Consider the following 26,057-nt stretch of genomic DNA (forward strand, 5'->3'; position numbering starts at 1 on the left):
ACAAACCAGGCCAGCCTCCTACATGCAGGCCCAGTAGTGGCATTTGATTTACAGGCCCTGGGCACCTCTAGTGCACTTTATTAGGGACTAACTAGTAAAACAAATATGCCAATCATGGAAAAAACAATTACACACATAATTTGCACAAGGAACACTTGCACTTTGGCACTGGTCAGCAGTGGTAAAGTGCCCAGAGTTACAACACCAGCAATAACAAAATCCAGCACACAGTCAAAACATGTGAAGAAGAGGCAAAAACGCTGGGGGAGACCACGCCAAGGATGCCAGGTCTAAAAGTTACGAAGAGGATACCCTGTCACAACTCTGTCTCCACCGTAGTTATACACCTCTGACGTCTCAATGGAGTAAGTGCTGACCACTTATCACAGATGAACTATCTATGAGAAGACAGAAACAATTGGCAGAATAAAGGGCAGATTTGGCACTCCACTTTCTATTAATTCTCACTCACAGTAGGAGGAAAAAACTGTTTTGGCCTCATTACTTGGGAGACGAGCTCATTTAAATGGGATTGACTTATTAGCTGAAGACAGGCAGCAAGTGGATTTCCCCATTTTGAAATGGGCTGCTGGATAATTTTAAAGACAAAGAGAAAACACTGCAATGGGTTGGGGAGATACTGCAAGAAAATGCTTAGGTTGGTAAAATTCCTCGAATCAACGGCTAATGTAGAAGTTATATCTGGCACCTCCGCCACCACCTCTAAGAACATTTCTGGACCTTGGACCACTCCAACTGAATAACGAGGCTCTACTAAGAAGACTCCTGATGTCTGCTCAAGAATAGTATTCACTCAGGACCTTGGACCATTTCAACTGAATAATAGGGTTCTGCTATAAGAAGGCTCTGGATTCCTGCTCAACAAAGAATATTCTCTCAAGACCCAAAGACTCCAGGACTCCTATATCCTGCTAACACCTGGTTGCAGAATTGCTCTCCAATGATCAAGTGCTGAGCTTCCTGTTTCCTGCTTTTAGGGCACAAATCACAGAAGTATTATTGACCCCTGGAGGTGCCAGATGACCTCCGAGGACTGGATCTTACAGGTGACCCAGGGCCTAGAATGCTGGCCTGGGTAACTGGTGGTTGCAGCACTGAAAAGGAGGAACCTTGATAGAACTGTGGAACAGTTGGCACTTAGTAATATTTTCAGCCACCAGAAGACAGGGACTAGGTCCTGGTTTGTCCCATGGAGGCCGATTTAAGGTGGTGAAGAAATCTAGATTTGCCTACTTTGAGCTTTTTGCTGCGTTGGAAACTAGTTCAAAGGCACCTTACAGTGAAGGTATTTGGCGTCCTGAAGCCTCTCCCAGGCAGTGGCTCCTAGCCATGTCCTGCTGAAGCATTTTGACTTCCAAAAAAGTCTAGTGACCTCACTAGCTATGAAATATAGGTTTGTCCCACTCAGAACCTTTTGGCATGAAAATCAATAACTGCAGAGGGAGTTCCACAACAATGTAGCAAACTTTCAGGGTCTCTAGTCTGCCACAATATTGGGACATACCCTGCTGACAGAGTGCAGCTTCCATAAAAAAAGACTAAGGGCTTTATTTCAAATTGGATGGGTGAGATACTACATCATAAATGTGGCAGATATTCTGCCCAATGCATTACACGTGCATTATAGGCTATGGCACTTGTAATGCAGCCAACAGGATATGTACCACATTTGTGACTGAGTAACCTGTACTACAAACTCCAAGTAAGGCTGTAAGTTAAAAGTAGAAGGTAAAACCTTTGACTTGATGACCTGCTATGTGCATCCAACCTCTTCTCTATCACAGTCAGCTTGCCTGAAACTGTACTTAGGACCTGGTCAATTTTAAATTGGTGATTACCACTTTCTCTGTGCTTTTTGCCTAAGACATTAAAAATTAATATCACTATTTCCCCTAAACCTATTTTGATGATCTCGATGTCTTCCTGCTCATTCAATTTTTCACTTGGTTTCTAAATCAGATTGTTAATTGTATTTTGTTATGTACTTTACTTAAAAAGTATTGGTACTGCTTCATCTAAGGAGACAATTTTTGTGGAATTGCCTGTTGCTTGTGAAATTCTACCAAGAATAGAGATACTTTCAGAATTGTGTTTTGACATAACCAGTGTTGGTTTATTGAGTTGGGTGGGGTGCCCCTCCAAAATTAATGACCCCATTTTGATGATAGATATGGGTGAAATTTCATAAATTTACAGAAACTCAATTTGGCCTAATCCTTGCATGCAGTAGACTAGATCACACTGAAAAGGGCTTGTGGGAGACACATTCCTTCTTGAATTAGTCTTTCTTGAAAACACTACTATCACAAGTGTTTCTTTTGCAATTCCTATTCTCAAAATGTGATATTGTTGAAACACTCATCTCCTCTCTCCCCCCCCCCCTAGAAAGGTTAGACCAATACCAAGTTTGTAATGCTGACATATGCACAACTTTAGTTTGCTTTGTAAGGTATATTTGAAACTAGATTGAAGTCAGCAACGCACTGCAGAATATCAAAGTGATTGCCACCCTTTAAATGTTGTGGGTATGTAATAAATTATTGTTCTGAGATACTTTGCTCAAAGGCATACAAAGAAGTAGAAAAATCAATAGACTGAATAATTTACGTATTAACCTGAATAATCAATGTGAGTTATTTAGTCACTAAAATATTGAAGACAATTAGGAGTAAGCTGATTTGCTCATGATACACAAATGCATTTAATATAATAAGGTAAGCTACGCCATATTTTGGCTTCAATGATAATATCCTTTAAATGTGCATTGGAAATATGAGCCACATATACAATTACATGACAGCTCTAACGTGCGCAATGATGAAAATGTAAACAAATAAGATGGTTGTCAACATAAAACAAGTAAAAGTTATTAAGTCTCATATGACATATACGCTACTATAAATGGTATTGCATTTCTTGAGGGAGATAGGGAGATAGACAGCAGCCAGGAATTGGATAACATCTACATGAAATCTGGGACTTTTTTTAATTTACCCACAAAACCTAGCCCTGAGACAACTGGCTTTGATGTGCAGCATGGAGATATTTTATCACTGATGCTACTAAGTTTTTGCTGAGAAGCATTTGGTAGACATAGAAATCCCTTCACCAGCAATCACATATTAACAATCGCTGTTTACAGACATCTTGAAGTTGAGTAGATGATTGATAGCACCTGCATAACTAAGCACTTCAAACCCCAGTTTAAAGTGAAAGGTTGCGTGGGAAATTACATTAAATTGGGTTTTGCGTATTTTTAGGCCTGGGCAAAATTTTATTTACACTGGTGTAATTCATGTAATTTCAAGAATTTCATGCTACGCTTGTTGCACTAAATTCCCCAAATTAAGCATCTGTGCCACATCATGTAATTCCGCTTCAGTTCGAGGCAAATGTTTAGCGTAGGAGCATGGGAGCAACATGGACAGCCAGAACGCAAGTGCATGCTGTTCGCTGCATTTGTTTTATACATGCTTTTTAGGGCAAAGTTTGTCTTTACATCAATAATTGACACTAGGAAGTTAAAACTGCTATAATATAGTACTGACGGATGGAGTTATATTTTAGGCCATTATGTTTAATGTTGCTAAACTACGCAAGGGAAAATTAAACTCATTCCGCACACCCCTACTTATTTCTGAATGTCAGGTGGTAGCATTCATGGGGGCAAATTTACAAATACCATGGCAGCACAGCAAATGACCTTGCTGCACTGCTCTGTGCCACAGGAAAAGGACAGAAATGTGCTGTATCTAGACGATTCAGCACTTTTCTGTCCATTCCACCCGCGCTGGTGTGTAATGGACTGGCTAGCACCGACGCAGGCACCCTTGCGCCATGGTGCAAGGATGCCTGCACTCCAGACAGGATTGTTTCTGTGCAGGAAGAGACACATTCCTGCACAAAAAGAATCCATGGATGCTTTTTCTATGTGTGCTGCAGAATGCAGCACACATAGAAAGAGAAAAAACAGGGAGGGATAAAGATATTTGGAAGATAGGAAGATAATGGTTGGATAAATGATTGGAACTGAGCTAGAAGTCACATGTTGTAGTCGCGTAAGTTGTGAACGTAGCTTGAATCTGGAGCTCGATCTACTTCCTTGAATACCTGGGAATAGCAACACTTTAGTTGTGATATCTAATAATTTTGTTAAGAATCGTTGATAGCAAAAAGGTAGCTATATGAGGGAAAGGTTTTATTTGAAACTGAGCCGAATTAGGGGCCAGATGTAGGAAGCCTTTTGCGTGTCGCAAACTGCGAAAAGCACAGTTTGCGACGCGCAAAAGGCTTAACGCGATGCACACCCTCAAATTGCGAGTCGGTACCGACTCGCAATTTGAGGCTGCGACTCGCAAATAGGAAGGGGTGTCCCCTTCCTATTTGCAACCGCATCGCCTTGCTGAGTTGGTTTGTTACCGCGAATGCGGTCGCAAACCAACTCGCAGTTACCATCCACTTGAAGTGGATGGTAACACATTTGCAAAAGGGAAGGGGTCTCCATGGGACCCCTTCCCCTTTGTGAATGCCAAAAACAATATTTTTTCAGAGCAGGCAGTGGTACTATGGACCACTGCCTACTCTGAAAAAAACGAAACCAAATGGTTTCGGAAGTTTTTCTTTTTGCAGCTCGTTTTCCTTTAAGGAAAACGGGCTGCAAAAAGAAAAAAAAACTGCTTTATTAAAAAAGCAGTCACAGACATGGTGGTCTGCTGTCTCCAGCAGGCCACCATCCCTGTGAGTGCATTGACTCGCTATGGGGTCGCAAACTGCGACCCACCTCATGAATATTCATGAGGTGGGTCTTTGAGACCCCATAGCGAGTCGCAGAAGGTGTCTGAGACACCTTTCTGCATAATATTTTGCGAGTTGCTACATCTGGCCCTAGGTCTGTATTTGAGCCACTGAGTTTAGAATCTCTATGGACAATCATGCCTCAGTCGATTGTAAGCAATGTTTAACGGCTTCAAGAATCTGTATTTACAAGTCAGTGCCAGCCACAGCCTCTTGGTTTGTCCCTTACAACCACTGGCACTGTATTTGTGACTGGTTGACCTCAGAGATGGCAAATCCAGTGCCAAAACACAGGGGTGGCTCACCATTATGGACTTCGTTTAGGGCTCCACTTTCCTTGTTTTTGTCATTTTGTTATTCCACTAATAGTGAATAATACTACAGCATTCATTATTAGTTTAGTAAAAAATGAAGTGAACTTACCTGGAAGCTGAGGTATGTAAAAATGCTTTTACATGTATGTTATGTGCATGCTTGTAGGTGAGAGTGTGTTTACTTGAGAGAGTGTGTGTATGTGTTATTTTGTGTGAATATGTAAACGTGTGTGTTAATGAATGTAAAGGTCAAGTGGTGTATGATGTTACGACTGCTACCCCTGGCCCTTTGGTGAATTCACCTTCACGTTGTCATCCTAGACAGTTTGAAGCGATGACTAGGAGAAGGGAAAGAACTGAACAGAACCGGGTTTGAGGTTATGTTAGGGGATTCCCCATACAAAGATTGGCACCAGGCATAAAAGTGAGACCTTCAGAACCTCCCAATAAAACATCCCTTGGCCTGTGGACAATTCAGAAGGACTGCCCTGTTGCCTGGGGAACAAAGACTGTAGTGCTGACTGAAGAAGGTAGACTGGACCAGCTTGCCTGGAACTCAGGCTGCCCAAAGTGACTCCAAAGGTCAGTTGGCTGACTTCCTGTGTGAGATACAAGGACACAAGCTTCCAGAGGTTTCCCTGCAACTCTGCAGTTGACAAGCACTAACTGGACCAGCCTGAACCCTCCTACTCCCTGCTGCTGCTCTCTGCCCTGATCCCCAAAAAGTGTCTCCAGGCCCTGGGCCCTTGGCCGGCATCAATGTGAACTCCTCCTGATGAGCATATGAAGATACAGAAGTTTAGGGCTCCTTGTGACAGGGAAGGGACCTCTTTGCTGCAAAAGTCAACCTCCTGTAGTGACTGCCAGTGCAAAGTTCTGGTGGGACCTGCTCTGTGTGGCAACAGCAACCATCTATGACAACTGGCAACACAAGCCCTGCACTTTGTGCTGATAGTGCCAGCCTGTGATGATTGGCAATGTGAAGCTCCAGAGACAACTGGTTCTTTTTACCACAGCAGTGGTCATCTGCAATGCATGAATGTCTCTTTGTGCAACAGCAGCAACCATCTGCGACACTCAGTCTGCTCCTTGTGCCCACAGTCTCCTCCTCCTCACAGTCCCTGCAAACGCAAACAACACCCTATGAACCAGACTTAAGAAGGCAATTCTACAGTGGGACTAACCTGTTCCCAATATCTGACCTGCATTTAATCACACTTGGCCTAAACTTGTGACTGTCCCCAGTTCACCGTCACCAAATAAACGTGAGTGGTGCTTTGTTTCTTGGTGATATTTTCACTTACACATTAAAAAACTCATATCCCCAATTCTACTTTTGGATACGTTTTGGCGTCATTTTATTCACTGAAATTTACTTTATTTTTTTAATAGGTTTGGGATTTCCTTCTGTCGTGTTTTGACTTTATTACTAGTTTAGAGCAGCATAAATACTTTACACAATGCCTCTAATTAAAGTTTGACTGCTTTTGTGCCAAGCTACTAGGGGATTCTATCTGACAAGAATTGTGTTTATTATTTGAGCTAAGCTTCCACCCCTCCAAACTAATAGCCAAATTTCATACATTTGGTATGTAGTTCCAGTTGGTCTATAAATGAGGAATGATGTGATATATTTTAGAATAAAGACTTAAACCAAGTTATTACGCTTTTTGTATGTGGCTGTTACAAATATTTCAACCAACTGTTCGCAGATATAATATGCAGTAAATCCTTTATTTTAATAATATTCATCTCACTGAGAATTGCTATCGTATTTCTTTTTTAACTATCAGTTTGAAGACTCGATGCTGAGTTATACATGTTTTTGTTCAAAAAGCAATCATATAACTAACATGCTAAAAGTCGGTTTTATTTACAGTAACCGAAAAATATAGCCCTTTTTTCAGAAAATAATATTGGGCTCCTCACAGTAAAACATTTCCAACATTTTAGATTGAAGGAACTTTTTGCTGCATCGTAAATAATTTAACACATCATTTTAGAATGCTATTATTATGGGAGGTATACCGCAAGGCCTTAAACAATACAATTAATTTAATAGAAGTAACATGAATGACTTCGGAAATGCTTATATTTGACAGTTTATATAGTTATTCATATGTCAAGCAAGTAAATAAAAGCTGGCTTTATGCTTATGCGGCACATACTTGCTATTGAGTGCTGCAACTCCCACTGTGCTTCTGGGAGTTGACATGCTGGCAACATAATTCCACTGCCGTGCCTGCGGGTCCCATCTTTCTACTGTGTTGAGGTAGCTCCATCCATCATGCCCACCGACGGCATACATTGGTCCTTCAAGCACCGCCACTCCTGTTTGCAAAAGAAGCATCATTAGTAATTAAATAATTAGGCCCAGACATGTCTGTAATCTGTTCAACACTGCCGTTTGGTATACACTACTAAAGCATACACTGTGGATTCCCATACATTTAACAGCATTGGCATACTAACAAAAATTATATATATCTGGCTCTAACTCACTATAGAAATGAACAATGTAGATGGGTTTAGTAGAGAGCACTGTTCAGAATAGTGCATTCCACTTGCACTCTCTTTCCCACACCTGGAAAGTCACATCGATCCATTTTTTCATAAGCCGTGGGGACTCTATTTTGAGTGGGCTGGGGAGATAGACAAAAGTGCCAGGAGAGGATGGAGTTGAACACGGTTTGCTCATCCTCAATAGCATCGTGCCCGCCTTCCGCAGGTGTCAACTGCATTTCTCTCTCTCTTTTACTAAGACTGAGAGCAGGCTCGCAGAGTCTATCTGAGCTGCAAGACTATTTTAATAAAGCACAGTGCTCTGCCGACCTTTTCTCGCAAAGGGACTGTTGGGCTGTCTTTAAACATGGTACAGGGGACTTGTGACTTCACCACCTCGAGATTTCGCTAGATTAAGAAACACTTTACTGGGGATGTATGTGGATTGTGCCTCAGCAACCAGTCAGTAGTGGGAAATGTTGCTTTTTACTGCTTTGTCCAGCACAATGTTTTCAATACAGTGTCCATGCAGGAAGCATTTTTGTGTCTGTGATTCCTGTTAGACTGAGCAGAACACAGGCAACTTGCTCGCATTTAAGTTATTTTTGGCTGCAGACCTCGATTCCAAACCTCAACGGCAGAAACATCCAGTTTACCATTTTAAGCTCATTAAGGTTTTTCTTCCTTCTTAAGCAATTCTATTGTACCAAATACGTTATGAATAATACCGTGGTGCTGAACGTGAACATTACAGACAGTTTTGGTAATACCTATATCTAATTATTGGAGAGCCAAGCTTGTTTTTTCTCAATTAGGCAAGGGAACTTCAGGCATTCCCGATAGCAACAAACTAAAAGTTTAACATGAGAGATAGTGCAATCACTAATCACTAATCTTTCCATCCTGCTTACCAATGTGTAGATATTTTTCAGTCGAAAAGCAAATTAGCCCCGTATGGATCAGCGGCACATAGGAGTGAGGTGATTAGTGAAACCATATTTGAGAGAAGGCTCCGCCACCACTGGGGTGTCAGTGCTTAATTTGGGCCGGGGACTTCCGGCAGTGGCCACTTGCACTAAGTTTTAGGCAGCAGTACTTAGGTATTTTCATCAATCTTTCACCCAAAACAAGACGGAGAATGGCACAAAAGGGAGAAGTAAGGAGAAAGAGTAACATGGGAAAGAAGTGAAAAGAGAGAAAGTAGTGATAATAGAGACCCTGTAAAGACTGAGGTAAAGAGACAGAACATGCAGGGTGGTGAAAATACGCAGTATGAGACGTAATCAAGACTATAAAGCCTTATTATTCAGACCCCAATATTTGCAATAAGAGCTGTGGGCACTTAAGAAGAACGTAGGACCCCTGCATTTGTTCGAATTATGCACTGTGTGGAAGAAACAACGCTTACTCAGTGTGTATAGGTATGGTGACCCTCATCCTAATCCTGTTATTAACTGACGGACTTCCCCTTCTCTGCATTACTATATTGAATGTTTAAAACCAATATAAGGAGTTTAACACATTCACTGGAACTAGGACAGTGTAAAAGATCATAAATAATGCATAATGTTGAATGTTTCAGGTTACTTTAATTAAATTAGAGTGGCCATGATTGACAAGCTTTGATAGAAATGTATAAGCGGTAAAAAAACAATTACAGCACTTTGCAACCCTTTTCAGGAGTTTGCTCTATATTTATGTTTGAATAGATATGTACACTGCATGCTAATTGCAAGGTAGGATTTCTTTGTGTAATTTGGACAGTGTTCCTGAAAATATATTTTTAAACTAATATACCCCCAATATGTAAAACGTTCAGCCATAACAACACAACCAACACATCCAATTAGTTTCCATGAATTATGCTGATTTTCAAACTAAGTAAAGGTTCATCTTCACTTTGCACTCCTGGTGCAATTACTATTTAGGATTACTGCCTAGCTTAGTGGCACCTCCAACAAGACTGTTATATATTTCCTCCTCAGTTAATTGTCACCATTTCATCTTCTACAATTATACCTAATCCATGGTGAATACATTCCTGATGTGTGCAATTCAGATCTTAGGCAATTGACTATTCACCACTTCCTGTTTCTTTATAGGAATTGTGGGTCTGGGAAAATGTTGATTGTATGGAAGTTTTCTTAGGAAAGGCCGAGCTTATACAGAACTTAGCAGTCCTTCTTAAGCATACTTAAGAGTGAAAGGCATCTGTAGAGAAGATGACAACATTTTCCAGATTGCTTATGAAACAGTCCAATAGATAGCAGTTGCTAGGATTTACAATTTAGGAGAAGAGAGGTATTTATTTAAGGCAAGCTGGACTGCTGGTTAGAGAGCATCCTTGGGATAACCTTCTGGGATGGCTGATATCTCTGTGTTGGAGTAACACCTTTAGTAGATGCTCATGTGGTAGTCCAGTCCATTGAAGGTATGCCAAAGGCTAAGTCTAAATTCCTTTCCCAAAATATTGAGTACCATTGTAGAAGATCAAAGGGAACATCTAAACACTAGAATCAACCTTCAGCATATATTTTTCCTGCAACCTAAATTTATGAATCTTTATAATCACTGTTGTGATAGAAGGTCTGAACAAAGGTGTAATCAGGGGGAAGACCTCACCCTTTATATATGATTTTAGTGCCTATTCTGTAGGACTCAACCAGCAAACTGCACAGCACAGTTTATTTTCTACTCTTTATATTTATGGATGCACACTTATCACTTGATGAAACCTTCATTTAATGGCTTAATACAAGGCACTGTTGTAAGAAATGGGATTGTTAAGCTTTGTAAGTATGACATTACAGACTTGGTGTAAACTATGACAGAGCTTCCAGAAAGACCTCTAACATTAGCTTGTTTCAAGAAGTGAGACTTTCACACAGAAATATATGATGTACATGTGCCAAAACTAAAAAAGCATGTTACCATTAGGAAAATAAAAGATCTAAAAGATCCAACCCAAGTTGATAAAAATAATAAGAGTTTACTATACAAATATCATAAAATTGAGGGGAATCAGGGGGGGAGATTAAAAGTTATGGCAGTAGAGAATTAAGGTACTTCAGGTAAAACAGTTCATTTCAGTTATATAAAATATCTATAGTCTCAAAAAAGGACATCAACAAAGTGCATAGCTATATTTTTAATTGAGGAAGGAACTACTGTCTTGAAAATAGCTGGCGTAAAAATGGTCTAGCAGCTACATATTTAAAGGGGAACACGTTCTGCGGTATTTAACTGAAATGCTTTATTTGACAAGAAATGTATTTCTCAAAGGCATACTGATAAAGAGTTTAATTATTTATGACTAGTACCTAAGACACCAATCTATGCTTCCCAGATGTGGTTTGTGCCCAAGAAACAGTTACATGTCCAAAGCAATGCGTCTAGGTTCATGTGGCCCTCAACATTACCTTTTAGCAGCAACATCACTCTCCAGCTGCAGAAGAGAAGTTCCATGTGGGCAAGCAAGTTTTACTAGCAAGGCCTTGATCAAGGTATCCTTTGATATCAGCAGTAGGCTGGTGACATTTATCCTGAAGGAACATTTTGGACTCAGAAATTAAAATCATAGCTGGTGATACCTCTCCGCAAGTACTGTTAGGTGAGTAGGAATTCTGCAGCGCAACAGAAAATCTTCTTCTTTCATCTACTCAAACAGATCTCTCTTGTGAGTGGTCAATCAGTGAATTTAAAGTTAACTATGAGTGTCAGTCAGTCAGTCACAAATTCTGCTTTTTTGTGCCAAAGCACATTGTACACAAAACAACAATAGTTAATACCATATGGATAAAAACTATTAAAACAATGAGTAGAACAGTTAAACCCATCTAACCATAAAAGTATAAAATTGACATATAACATCATACCGGGCAGATGAAAATGCAGATATTTTAAACATGTTAAAACTCATTGACCATAGATCTATAAATAATCAAGATACAATTTAATGTAAAGCCTTTCAAAATCTCTCCAGGGAGCAGATTATCTCTAGAGATTACGTTTGAAATAAAATCTGCAAGCTCCTGATTAAGTTGGCTTTGAAAATTGTCAACATGCAGCTAAAAATAATAATAATCTAGTAAAATATGTATTTTAAAATGCAAATGCATCTGCAAACCACATCCACACATCTATGCCACGTTCTTAAAAAGGTAATCCTGAAAGGATGAGCATAAAGGGTGTTGAAAGCTCGTTTAAGTTTAAAAATTATATTTCACGTTATAGTTTTGCCCATTCATGTAAATGAGGAAAGGAAATTTTGCTCCTAGGATTCACATCCTTTAAGCACAAATTCCTCAAATCTCTTTCAATTGAGATTACTAAACCTATCGCACCCAATTCTTTCTTTCAGCATGAAGAGATGAAGCCACATAAAAAGTACAAATAACCCCTCAAGAAACCAAAGTATTAATCCACACCAGAGAGTCCATGTTTTCCAAACCGGTCTTTTGTTTGTAGTATTTGAGTTCTTGAATAACACAGTGTCACCTTGGTTATAACAAATGTATCAAATGTCGTCATCACCTAGATTGCAGCAATGTAGCCACTTTGATAACAACAATGTAGCCAACACATGTTTCATCGCTATGGTTTGGTCACCTACAACTTCATCAGGGCTACAAGAAATCAAGTACAAACAGCCTAAATATAAGCATGCTGGAATAACTAATTGAATCATTCACCACAATGTACTATATGGTGCAAGTGAGAGCTACTCACAGAAATAATAATTCCTCATGCACCAAACACATTTTAAATGGAAACAGGGTAACATAGACACAAAAAATTATAATATGGATACCCAAGCACAAGAGAAACTCCAAAAAAGAAGTACAGGTAGAAAGTAAAAGGGGGAAATGGAAAGATAATAAGATGAATCAGATAAAGTATTCCTCCACCAAGTCAAAACTTATTATCCTAAACCAGAAACAGTGTGCCATTACTTGTAGGTGAGTTAACCTATTAACGCCCAAGTCACTGGTATCAAGGGACCATAATTCAGACTCTTACCATAAATCTACTCCATTGAGAAATTATATCTGAGTAATGATTGGATACATATATCTCAATCCTAAAAATAAAGAACAACCATTTGGTAATAAACTTCTAGGTTTAGGGTGTTAAAGCGTATAAATATTCAAAATGGAATTAATGCCATCCTTAACCTACCAGGATATTTGTATAATACATATAGGGCCAGATGAAGGAAGCCTTGTGCGCCTTGCAAACGGCGAAAAACGCTGTTTGCGAGGCGCAAAAGGCCTTACGCGATGCAGAGTCACATTTTGCGAGTCGGTACTGACTCGCAAAATGTGATTCCGACTCGCAAATAGGAAGGGGTGTTCCTTTCCTATTTGGGACCGCATTGCGATGTTGAGTTGCTTTGTGACCGCGAAAGCGGTCGCAAACCAACTCGCAGTTACCATCCACTTCAAGTGGATGGTAACTCATTCGCAAAAGGGAAGGGGTCCCCATGTGACCCCTTCCCCTTTGTGAATGCCACAAAAAAGTATTTTTCAGAGCAGGCAGTGGTCCTATGGACCACTGCCTACTCTGAAAAAAACGAAACTAAATGGTTTCGGTATTTTTTCTTTTTGCAGCTCGTTTTTCTTTAAGGAAAACGGGCTGCAATAAGAAAAGAAAAAAACTGCTTTATTTAAAAGCAGTCACAAACATGGTGGTCTGCTGTCTCCAGCAGGCCACCATCCCTGTGAGTGCCTAGACTCGCTATGGGGTCGCAAACTGCGACCCACCTCATTAATATTCATGAGGTTGGTCCTTGCGACCCCGTAGCGAGTCGCAGAAGGTGTCTGAGACACCTTTCTGCATTTTATTTTGAGAGTTGCAAATTGCGAGTCGCTAGTACTCGCAATTTTCAACTCGCAAAATGAAACCTACCTACATCTGGCCCATATTGTTTTATAGTCCTCAAAAGAGACAGAAAATCTAATCACCCATTCCAAGTTTATATGAAGTCCCTATTACATCATACATACTCTCAAAAGTAAACTAACACTGCTAGTCAAATATAACATAAACATTGGGCGAGATTTACAAGGCCCAGTGCCACCAGAGCATCATTTTGAGTGACGCTTCGGTGGCGCTTTTCACTGCAGCATATTTACAAGGAGGTGTTAAACAACTTTTTGTGGCTTAACAGCTCTTTGCAGATATTGGCCCCTCTGATGCAGGTTTCTGCAGCAGAGGGGTCTGCTATGGGTGTTGCTGTGGGCATTCCAATGCAACACCCATTGCTTTTGACCCTGTCCCAAATTTACAAGAAGGTGTAACTCTGAGGCAACGCCAAAAACTAAAGCAAACCCAGGGGTGACATTAGCATAGCACAACAAGGTTGAATATTTGTATTCCTCCTCATTTCTTGCTCTTTCGATGTGTGGTGCATTCTGCAGCACACATAGAAAGAGCAAAAAGGCCATGAATGATTGTTTATGTGCAGGGAGGTGTCTCTTCCTGCACTTCAACAATCATTCATGAATGGCGATTTGGTACTACTGTGTGTACTGCATCCTGCAGCATACATAGAAGTGCCACATCTCCATTGTAGATTGTTTATGTGCAGGAGGGGAGACCTTCCTGCACATAAACAATTTATCCCTTCAACACAGACACACCTGCACTATGGTGCAAGGATGCCTGCGTTGGCACAGGCAGATTAATTCAGCTCAGGTGCAGGGGGAAACACAGGGGTGCGCGTGTTCCTGTAAATACGGCACATCCCTGCATTTCAAAAGTGGCACAGCGCAGTACTGCTATTTTTGGCACAGCACTGCTCTATGCCGCTTTGTTCTAAATCTGGGCCATTGTCTATTCAGAAACAGCTACAATATTGCTAACCACTGCTTCATATTTTGTATGACTCAGCCGTCCATGAAATGCACATTAAAAAAGAATAGTTTTAGGGCAACTACCTAGGCATGTAAGCATATCCCCACCTTTATTGTCTAACTAAGCTCAATTTTAATACTGTCTTCTTTATAAAACAAGGCACTTTTAGGGTGCCCTAAAGTTATAAACCTATTTCAATAACTTAGTGACCCTTTTAATGTGATGGAAGACCATGATCTCAGCCCTATTCCATTCTGATTGCTTGGCCTTGACACTTTTAAGAAGGGAAAGCAGGTTTTGTTGCAACTCATTCCAACTTTTCCCAATCTCATGTGTCACTACAAATAGGGTTGCGGTGGAACAATAGCTTTATCTGCAGCCAAGATAGGGTGACATTTAGGGCCTCTGTAATCCTGTTTGAACTTTCTTAGCTCACTAATAGTGAGTGCTTACAATAGCCATATGCGAGGCCCAAGAGAGGGAAAAATCATCCTATTCCTTTTAGCAGGGAAGGTATTCTGATACACCCAGTGGGAGCTTTAATGGTATGGTAGCATATATATGTTTCACTGCTCATGCTCTTGCTGGTAGAGAAATTACAGTGTCCTGGGGGTGGGCTCCTCAGGGTACATTGAGTTATCAGGTCCTGGGGTAATGGGATCCCTAGGGCCTTTACAGGCTTGAGCATGGGGGCCATAATCCCTCTCCCCTTTAATTTAAGATCATCCTCATGGTATGGGGTCCCCATGGCCTATGGAGGCTCGGAGAGGCAAATGCATGCCTCCTCCTCCTTTCAGTGATGTCAACCCTGGGGGATGGAGTCCCTGTTTTTTTTAGAAGGTTGGGAGGGGGCACATGACCCTTTTTATGGTATTCGGACCTGGGTGAAGGGGTCCACAGGCCACTTACAGGCTTCAGAAGGGGAGATGCATGATCCCCATCCCCTTTAGTGTAAGATCAGCCCCCGGGGATGGGGTCCCTGGGACCCAATGAGGCTTGGGGAGGTAACCTTATACCTCCTCCTCTTGTGAATGCTGTCAACCCTAGGGGATGGTATCCCAGGAACTTGTGAAGGTTTGGGGTAGGGGGCCCATGAGGCCCATCCCCTTTGCATTGGTATTCCGGCCCAGTGGATGCAGTACCAGAGATCTTTTCAGGCTCAGAGAAGGGTTTCTGTGTTCCCCTAGCCTTTCATGTAAGATTGGTCTGTTGAAAGGGGTCCACGGGGCCTATTGCGGCTCCTGTAGCGGTACACCCTCCCGCCCTGTCTATTTATGGTAGCACTGGTGGATCGGGTCCTGGGACCTCCTCCCTTAAATAATGCATTACATCACCCCTCTGGGCCCATTTTGTACCCCAGTGAGGTTTTATTTGTGAGGTGCGGGATCCTCCACTTTTTTTTCATCGATTGGATCTGGGGGTTCAGGGCTCACCCCCCATGGATTTTGGGAAATATTTGTAGTGGCTTTGACATTTTCCTTTTTTGTTTGTTTGAAATATGATAGAAACTTGCTTCTTGTTGTTTATCCACTATAAGGCCTAAATATTCATATTTATGTATTTCTTCAGTGTAGTCTTCCTCAATCCTCCAACTTGTTTTGTTTGTGAACTTTGCCAAAGGACATGATTTTAGTTTTCCCTTGATTTTTAAGCTGTTGACTCTGTCTTATTCTTTAAGTTTTATTATCAGGGATTGCAGACCTTAATGGAAAAATGATGATGCCATTCGCATCTGCTAAATGAGTAATAGATTTAGTAATAGATTTATGGCAATGATTTGGTGGCAGACTGTGTGCATGGTCAACATATTGAGTTAAGCCGTATTTATATAGAGAAAAGAGTAAGGGAGCCAGTATGATCCCTATTTTAAGTCAAAAATGTTTTCCCTTTTGATGGTAGTTTGCTCCTGGTCAGTTTCAAGTGGAGCTATTTCTTTTCATAAAGTGACACAAATAAGTGTAGCAGCTATTGGTCAATTTCCCACTTCAATAGTTTGTCCCAAAGCTTTCTACAACTGATAAATCCCAATGTAGCAGACCTACAGCGGCTGATGTGGCTTTCAGTGCCACATTAACTAGAAATTTAAGTGTAACAATGTTAACTAGTGTGGAACAGCCTTGCCAGAAAACAGATTGAAATTAATAACTCCTTTATAGAGATTTTTCTGTAGGAAATTGCCAAACAGCTTCCCCTTTGCATCTAGAATGGCTATGAGATGGTGCATTTTTGGGTGGCCTATGTGTTCCTTTTGTTCACAATGGATGAATTATTGAAGATTTCCACAATGGAGGGAGTCTGCCAGTTTGAATAATTGTAGGATAAAAACTCAGAAGTAGAGAGTTGAGAGGGTTAGATATTTGGATACCTATATGTGTACCGTTGGGTCCTTCCCCTATAGATGCTCATGGAGACTTGGTCAACTAAAATATTCGTTTATTTGTTTTCGTCTGATTTCTACAGTATGGTTAGCAAAAGTTGGGAGAATACTTGGGTCGGGTACATTATTTGCTTAAGGGTCATTGATGCACGTATTCCACTTGCTCAGTAGTATGTAATGGTCGGTGATCGCTTTATAGTACCTGTTACTCTGATCTACAAATGCCCAGAATGCTTTCACTTTGTTTTATTAATTGCTAAGTACAGATGGGCCCAAGTGACTTTTTAGCGATCTTTTTTAGTATTGCTTTTATTTTTATTTTAAAACAATTCTTTTACCACTTAATCTTTAGGCTATGTGTTGCTTCCTTTTCCCAACAATTGGCAGTGAATGTTTGAGTTTGGGGTAAGGTTTAATCTTGTCATAACGGTTAATTGAGATATAGATTAAGACTGACATACGTACTTGTCCCCAGTCATTGCACCAGTCCAATAAAAGTTGATCAAGAGAAGTTCCGCTGTTTACTGATAAGATAATAAATTCTTGATTGTTTAACAGAGACATTTTTGAGTAAGGTTCCTTATCCCTTTTAATTACCCTTTGATTTATCTGTAGTAAAACATGGCTATATGTACGTGGTATGACTCGACAGACCCTTGCACACTATCGTACATATTGCTAAACTGGAGCAGCAAACATGAAAATGTAAAGATATCAGATGCAGTCAGTCCGTTAAACAGAGCTAATCAAAGGATCTAACTGTACCATGAGCAAAACCGTCCAGGTGATTCACAGATAACAATTTCTGAATATTTCATTAAACGTTTGCCCCATCTACAGTGTACAGTAATAACGAAAGAGTTTTTACCGTTTTACACTAAAGTGTGCACATTTTCTGAATTTTGATTAACAAAATGTTTATTGCTCCTTAATGTTTGCTTTCTCTTGGGGTTGCAGCGTCTGCATCAGTGGGGGGCTTCACTGCGTGGTTTAACCCATATGTTATATTGAAAATTACATGGCTCATCTTACCCACTCTCTAGTATGAGAACACTTAATTTTTCTGAGACACATAATTAATTGACACATGCAGGCTCTTTCATTCAACACAATCAACTCACTTTGTATTCCCGACTGCATAACTCACACCTTCAGAATTGATTATGTCTTTGGTGTTATGAGACATTCTTAATTTTTCTTTGACAGCCATATTTGTCTTCTGTACTACTATTTGAGCCTCATCCGCCAACTTCTCATTTAATGTCCCTCGTCTTCCTCGTGAGTCTGTATGATGGACTCTCTCATTATAGTTGCCTAATGATCCGGAATCCTTAAGCTAACACAAGCTCAAAGAGAAATAATTAAGCATTGAAACAGGCTCTGAAAGTTATTGGTCGATGCTTGTAGAAAGTTGCAGTTACTCCTACAAACCTCTTCATCAGTCCCCCCAGGGGAAGGGAAATGAAGCCCTACTGACTTTCAAATTAAATTGTACCATAAAAGTGTCAGGCATTGCCAGAATCCTCCGAGTGATAACCTTGTGTCACACCTGACAGGGAGCGTCAGTACAAGGTCACTACTGGGCTTTGATGGCTATAATTGTCCTCGTAAACGTTTTCTATAGTAGTTCAGTAAGTAAGAGGGAAATGGCAAATTCCTTTCTTGCAGCACCAAGTACATTGTATACTTTTACAGGACCACAGTCTTCCTGAAAAACAAACACGTATTTAAACATCAACTGGCAATCCATAATCATGATCAGACATATCCAGTGGCCTATCATTTCCTTGAGAAGTACAATGATAAAACTATGTCCTGCATGACCACTAGTTTTGGTTTCAGACCACGCTATTGCTCAGAGACTATTAAACATCCATGATGATGCCCAGTCAACTACATCTGGAGATGACCCCTGTCTCCTGATATTGCTGGACCTCTCAGATGCTGACAAAACAGTCTACTATTCCAGCCTTGAATGGTATCCATTGGCAATGTTCTTAAGTGGTTCTTCTCCTATGTTTCTAACTGGCCCAGTTTGTTTACATCAAGGTCCTAAAAAACATTCCCTATCACCTGCGGAGTTCCTCAGGTTTCCATACTGTCCCCTCTCATCTTCAGCCTCTACATGGAGCTGCCTGGTACTCTAAACAGAACAACATCAAGATTCACCAATATGCAGATGATACACAACCCTACTTGAAAGTCTCCTCTGCTTCATATATCCAGTACCTCAAACATTCAGACCTGGATGTTCAGTGCCTACTTTCATCCTAACCAAGAACAACAAAAAACATACAGTAGAAACCTGGCTCAATGGAATGAAGCTTGACAGCTTCAAACCACAACGTTCAATGCATGCCCTGTCATGTGGATTCACACTGGACTCCAACCCCAACCTCACCCTCAGGAAACATACTTCCAAAAAGTCAAACACGGTCTGCTACCAACTCTCTCACAATGTTGAAACCTTCATACTCTTGCATCTGATCCTGCTTCATGGCAAGAGTTGGCCACAGGCTCAATGGGTGATAAATAAACTTTTTGAATAAGCAAAAATGAATAAAGGTAAGTGAAAATGAATAAAAGATGGACATATATTCATTTATTTTCATTTACTGTGATATTTGCTTTCAAAACAAAAAAAACATCTAGGAGGAAGCTGTATACTTAAAGATAAAGCCAGAGCCTTTTATCGTCTGTAAGTGTACTACTAGGTAGCTATATTTAGGATCGTTTTTTTCTATAAACAGAGCGTTTTTTGTTTCTCCAATAAGTTTGGTGTCGCTTGCCAAATCTTCAGGACATTTCCAAAATGTTTGCTATGGTCAGTTCGGCTGCTGTGTTGTGGTGAACCATTAAGCAGGGGCCCAAGAAAAAGGTTTGGGGGAGGTCCCAAAACAGTTTTTTTCCCATTGGAAATGGGAGTTTCAAAATTTTTGAGGACGACTATTGCAAAAACAGCTGAATGGATTTACATCAAATTTGGCTGAAAGCTAGGTCTTCGATCCCAAAAGCAGGCTTTGGGTGATTTGCTGTAAATCTGTTCAGTAGTTTTAGAGATATTGAAGGAAAAATAATATAGCTATATAGGCACATGGATCCTCCATGGATCCAACTGTCCAGGTGCTGATATATGATTGGCTGCCAACATTTCAATAAGGAAGTGTTGGCAGTCATCTTGGGACTTGGCTTCAGCTTAGTCTGAGAAAAAAAAGTTTAAAAAAAATAAGAAAAGAGTCTAGAGTAGAGTCGTCCTGACCCCTGTGGTGCTGGGGTCCCAGAGAAACTCTGCCAGGGCTAGAAAGCATTTATTTTAAAAAAGGGACAATCTCCTGCTCTTTTGTTTTATGTAACCTCTGGATGGGCCAGGTCGTGAGGGCATTCAGAAAGGAGGGGGTGCACACCTCCTCCTACTTGGGCTTAAATTAGCCCCGTGGACCACTATCTCCCAAGGGTGATTTAGGTTATGGGTACGGGGGAGGCTCTGCGGCCCCTCTGCTCCCCGGAAACCACCACCTGCCCAAGGCAAAATGCTCTATTTGTGTGGGGATGGCCACCTCCCCAGAGCGATAGATGAAATATTTGTGGGGTAGCAGCACAGCCCCTTTGCGCCCCTGGGAACCGCCACCTCCCAGGGAAAACTGCTTTATTTATGTGGGAGTGGCCCGACGGCCTTTCCCACAACCCTGGAGACTACCACCTCCATGGGGTGATTATTAAACCCCAGCTCTCTAAGGATCACCAGCTTCCTGAGGCTTGAACTTAATGTGATGCTGGGCAGGCCGCCAGGCCCCGTTGCAGCCCCAGGGACCACCACCTCCCCAGGGATTTAACAAAAGGATTCACAGGGTCCATTGCAGACCCCCAGTCCCAGGTACCACCACCTCCCTGGGTCTATTTCCTTGAAGGAGGGGGCCACACAGCCCCGCTCAAAGAGTCATTAATGGCCCTGGATACCATCATCTCCCAGGGCTGGCTCATGCTATGTCCCAGGGTGCCCACCTGGGAAACAGCTGTTTGCTGTGACTTTGCGGCAGCTTTGACAGCTCCCTCCAAGTCACAGCAAACACTCCGCATGTAGTGAGGGAGAGCTGTCAAACAGCTCTCCCTTCCTGTGAGTGAAAGGTACTTCTGTTTACCTGCCACAAGGCAGGTAAACAGAGAGAACGATTGCTTTTGCAGACAGGGAGATGCATGTTTTCAAGCTCCCTGTGTGCAAAAGCAATGCTGGCTCCTGCAGTAGGCGGGAAGCGGGCTAGGACTGGTGTGGCCTTTAGGCTCCCCTGCAGTCCCAGTGCACACTGAGTGCCCTGGAGGGCACCCATTATTGATGGCTGGGCCCCTGGGAAGGGGTCCCTAGGACCAAAAGTGGCTGATGGAGGGGGCCGTGGGATCCCCTTCCCACTTAAAAATATGATTATTTAGGCCAGGCCCCAGGGAGCCCCCTTCCCCTTAATTTTTTTTTATTTAGGCTGGGCCCCGGGGGTGTGGGTCCAGTCGCAGAGAGTAGCCTGGGGTGGGGTTGGGGCACACTGTCCCCCACCCCCAAAAAATGAATATTTAAGACAGATCCAAGGGCAGGAGGCTCCTGGGGCCCCGAGATCGGCCTGGGGAGGGGGGCCATGTGGTCCCCCTCCATTAAAAGAAATTTAAATAATTAGGTCTGGCCCAGTGGGATGGAAATAAGACCGGCATGGAAGGGGATCCCCGTAAAGATAAATATATATCTTTGCCAGGCCCCAAGGGATGGCGTCCCCGTGGCCAAGTTCGGCCTCTGGAGGGGGGGTTTAGAAGTAGAAGGGCAGCTCCCGGGGGATATGGTCCCTGGGACAGAAAATGGCTGAGAGAGGGGGGCATGCAGACCTGCAGCCAACTAGTGCTGTGTATGGCTAAAGGCTGTGTGCAGGGTGGGGTGGATGGGTAGGGGTGTAGGCTGCAGCACACATAGAAAGAGGAAAATGATTCAAGGGATTTTCTTTGTGCAGGAACGCAAGCCTGTCTACAAGATGGACAACCTTGAACCATGATGCCAGGGTGCTTGTATTGGTGCTAGGCAGTCAAACATGCACCAGTGCTAGAAAAGGACAGGAATGTGCCATATAATGGCAAATACGACGTATTCCTGCCCTTTTCCTTTCACGCAGTGCTGCACAGCAAGATGGCTTGCTATGTTGAGCTGCGTGAAAGAATGATAAATCTGACTCCATGTGCATAACAGAAAGACAAAACCCCTCAACCATGAACAACACACAAGCAACATAATAAGGACTCAACTTAAAACATCTCACAACAAATACACCTTGTATTTCAAACATATCGGTTTTAATTCGCAGGCAAACATTGAGCATACCAACCTGTGCTCATCAAGTCACACAACCCCAACACCATGTAATTATCAAGGCTTGGTTCACACACATAGCTTACGTCCTCTCAGCTCTCGTCTCCGACAACTACTGTATCCAGTAAGGTGAAGGGAGGAACGAGGGAAATGTCACTGTTCTTGACAAATCATTATTTATGTTTATTGATGTCACCTAAATTACACGTACTGTTGAAATAAATTGCTTCTAGGTACAAAGGTAGGATAGGATTGAAATACTTTATAAATGTAATTACATGCACTGCAACTGAGGGTACACATAAATCGAGCTTGTCAGAGCCGAAATTGTTATAGAGAGGTAGACTTGTGGCAGTTCAGTCAAAGGAACTGGTACAACAATAGACTGTTTTGGACGAGATGCAGAGTCCTGTCGGAAAGAAACAATAGCTGGCTATCCAGCATACGTTAATCTTCCAGAAAGCAATCGTTAGGCATTATATGAAAATAACTGAAGCATAGGTTGACGTAAATAATGAATCTAGGCAAGAAATATGTAAAGGTAAGTTAGAGCTGTTGAGAGCAGGGAAGAGACTTGGAACTATTTTAGAATTGATGAAGTTTCAGTCCAGCTTGAATTGCAGTAGTCATTCGGAGCAGCATATTTGTCTTTGTTTGGGAGACTAACATAGAGAAATGATGGCCACATTTTTGTTTTTTATGTGCTGATGATTAGAAGGAATTGTCCTTCAGAACATATGTGCTTTTCTTGGAAGTGTTACAAACTCTTTACTGCAGGTATTTGGGGGGCACGTCTTCAATGCATTTTATGTAAGGAAAAGAAGTGTGTTACTATAGGGTACTATTGCCTTCTGATGTGAGCTACTACTAAGTTAATTTTAAACGCAGAAATCTACTTTCTGATTCGGTATGGTGGAAGTTTGCATTACATGGTGGAGCAGTGGTCTAGTTCTGAGTTCAACAGTACTCTAACTTCTACGGGAAGCCAGGAGTGGCATATGTGTTATCAATTTGATTTGGTTGTATGACATTTTGTGAAGTGCTCTCTTTTTTAAATTTAGGCTGAACCAAGTATTCAGTATCAATCTAAGATGTCATGTATTACTTATGACGGTTGCAGGTTCACCATAGAAAGTTGGTGCCAAACGCAGGTCATTAATTTTTTGGAGGAGACGTGCTGAGCCTAGTGTTAAGATTTCGGTTTTTAATTAATTTGAGGCTGTGTTCCTTCATCCAATCTTCGATTATGAAGAGTCACTTGCTTGTATTTCAGCTTGATTGTGGTGATCTGTTAATCAGAAGCATACCTGCATGTCCTCGGCATAGTAGTAAAGTGGAGATCATGGTAGCAAAGCAGGCCTATGCATGGTTTATGTATGTTTTAGAAGGGGGGGAATAACAGGGATCCCTGTGAGGTTTCACATGTGACCTTATGTCCAGTGGAAAATGATATATCCTAATCTCATGTTTAGTGAATGTTCTGTCAGGAAGTATTTAAACCATATGCTGACAGTGATAGAACTGTTTGGCACCACTCAGTGTCAGCAACAGTCAAACCTCAGTTGTTCTGAACTTCTCTACTTTAATTTTCCATTGTCATCTAAACCAACCATCACCATCCACCTGATCTATTCACCTGATCGATTTACCTCTCAGCACTAATGCATCCTTCAACTCAGAGAAACCAAATGTCATCACTTTGGTCTTAAAGGGTGAGACAGGTGCCATATTCCTAAGTGACTTAAACATCCCCAATGACTTTTTTTCTCTTTTGGACTCATTTAATATCCATCAGCTTGTCATATTAACACAAACTCTAGTAATTATATTTCTAGAATCCTAGAAGACAGGACAAACCCTACCCCTGTTGAAGCTCTACCCGAATCCTGATGACATCACAAAATAATGGTCAAACACCTACCTACCATTTCTGAGAAGAATCATTGTGAAATCAGTATCTAAGAAGCTTCATGACAAGAGGTTGATAATACACAATAAATCATCCAAAATAGAAACCCTGGTCTCCTATTCTTTCTGGGCCTCTTTTCAGCTTTTGAACAACTTTGGCACTGATCAACAGCCTTTCCTCAACATGGGCTTGCAAAGCACAGTGCCTCCATGGTTGATATCCTATCCTAAATAGATTTATGTTAATTCAAATAGGCTCTTCTAAATTCGATACCATTTTCAGATCTTATGGTACGGCTATGGGTTAGTTATATTTAAATTTTGCAATGAGTATATTAGAGTGATCCTGTTGGCAATATACACCAAGACTCACCAATATGTGGAAAAGTCTCAGTTCTACATGAAAGTCTCCTTGTGTACCATATTAACTCTACCAGAATAACTGATAAAATATGTGATCCACCACAAAATGAACCTTGATGTCAAAGCCGTGCATCAAACTAATTTCTTTAGTGATGTAGAGATGACATTTGCGGTCATTACTGGCAGGCAAGCATCACACTACATGTGCAAATCTGGCTCTCAACAATGCTCTTGGAATGCTTTTCCATAAAATACATCAACAGCAAAAAGCATAGGCTTCTAGGTTATCTCCAAACTCAGCTGTTTAGCTCACATTGCAAAGCAAAATTAAAATTAGCTGACACCAACTTCATCCCCTCAACAAAGTTCTTTCTCAAAGTCTTTCTTCTAGAATCTGCTTTTGAATGGCCATTAAATCACTCATACTGCCCCATATGGGTGGAAGTAATACCCTATCAGCTTGCATCCATGGCCAAACCTGATTAGCCCCAATAGCATCCTTTATGGTGCCGGCATTTTATTAAATGTCCTCCGCCCTCAGAGAAAGCTTCTGACAGGGGCATAACATGAACTCCTGCAGCACCTGTGTTGCAGAGGAGACAGACCCTCCAGGTGGCCCCTAACCTTTCAAGTGGGGGAGTATCATTCAGTCCAAGGGAAATAAATATCTGTGAAATTAGAGATACTCAGAGGCCCCTCATTACATTCTGTAAGGGACTTCATCGGTTTGCATTATGCCACTGGCTTCCGGGATCTTTGCCCTGCTCTAATTACTTTTAAAGCCTAAAAAAAGCCTTAACAACTTTTAAAAACCTAAAGTGGTAAAAACCACCCATAATAACGATGAAGCAAGACCCACAGCAGCACCAACTGAAGCATTATTACCAGGATTGACAACATAAATGTACAAAGGAAAGCGTGAGACAATGGCAGCTCCTATTAGTCACTCATAAACAGCAATGTTTCACCCATTATTAACCTGAACACTCCCTGCATCCTCTTCTGTTAAAATGCATTGAAGAACAATTTCTTCAAGCAACACCTCTCCCCTATTTACCCTTCTATTTACTGGTCCTGTTCTGTGATAACTCCTTCACATTTTCCCCAGAATCATCAGCACACATCCCCATATCTCCATTCCTCCCTTCTCTTTTATATCTCTCTCCTTGCATTGTGTTCCTGTTTCACTACCTCATGCCTTGTACAATGCTTGTGTTGCGCTGTAGCCAGGACTGTCACATAAAGGTCACAAAAAAGCATTCAAACTTAAGCAAATCAGTTGATTCAATCATCAGCAGTACATATATTTCCAAACATAGCGAGAATAAGGAAATGGTTTAATAATATTTATAAATACAATGTTTAATCCACAGTTTTCAACAGAAAAATTGCCCTTGTTGTTAATAAAACATTTCTCATGATTGATTGGTAGTTATGCTTTCACAATGAAACCAAACTCTAAACCTGGTCAACACTGAGGCTAAAGAAGAAACTTGAATATGCTCTGGGGGGATATATATCACACTAATAAATTACAACGACCAATTAAAATGTGAAGAGGTCACTGGGCCACACTAAAAAGAGT

General features: G+C 41.3%; 1 protein-coding gene across 1 annotated transcript in view; it reads right to left on the reverse strand.

Moving 5' to 3' along the window:
• The window catches only part of KLHL4 (kelch like family member 4), a 924,273-nt gene that overhangs the window by 69,368 nt on the left and 828,848 nt on the right, over window positions 1–26,057 (reverse strand). Inside the window, exon 8 of the mRNA XM_069213186.1 lies at window positions 7,298–7,460. Coding sequence (XP_069069287.1) covers window positions 7,298–7,460 — 163 coding nt within the window. The remainder of the gene's footprint in view (window positions 1–7,297; window positions 7,461–26,057) is intronic.

The sequence above is a fragment of the Pleurodeles waltl genome, chromosome 2_1, assembly GCF_031143425.1.
Source record: "Pleurodeles waltl isolate 20211129_DDA chromosome 2_1, aPleWal1.hap1.20221129, whole genome shotgun sequence".
Taxonomy (NCBI): Eukaryota; Metazoa; Chordata; class Amphibia; order Caudata; family Salamandridae; genus Pleurodeles; species Pleurodeles waltl.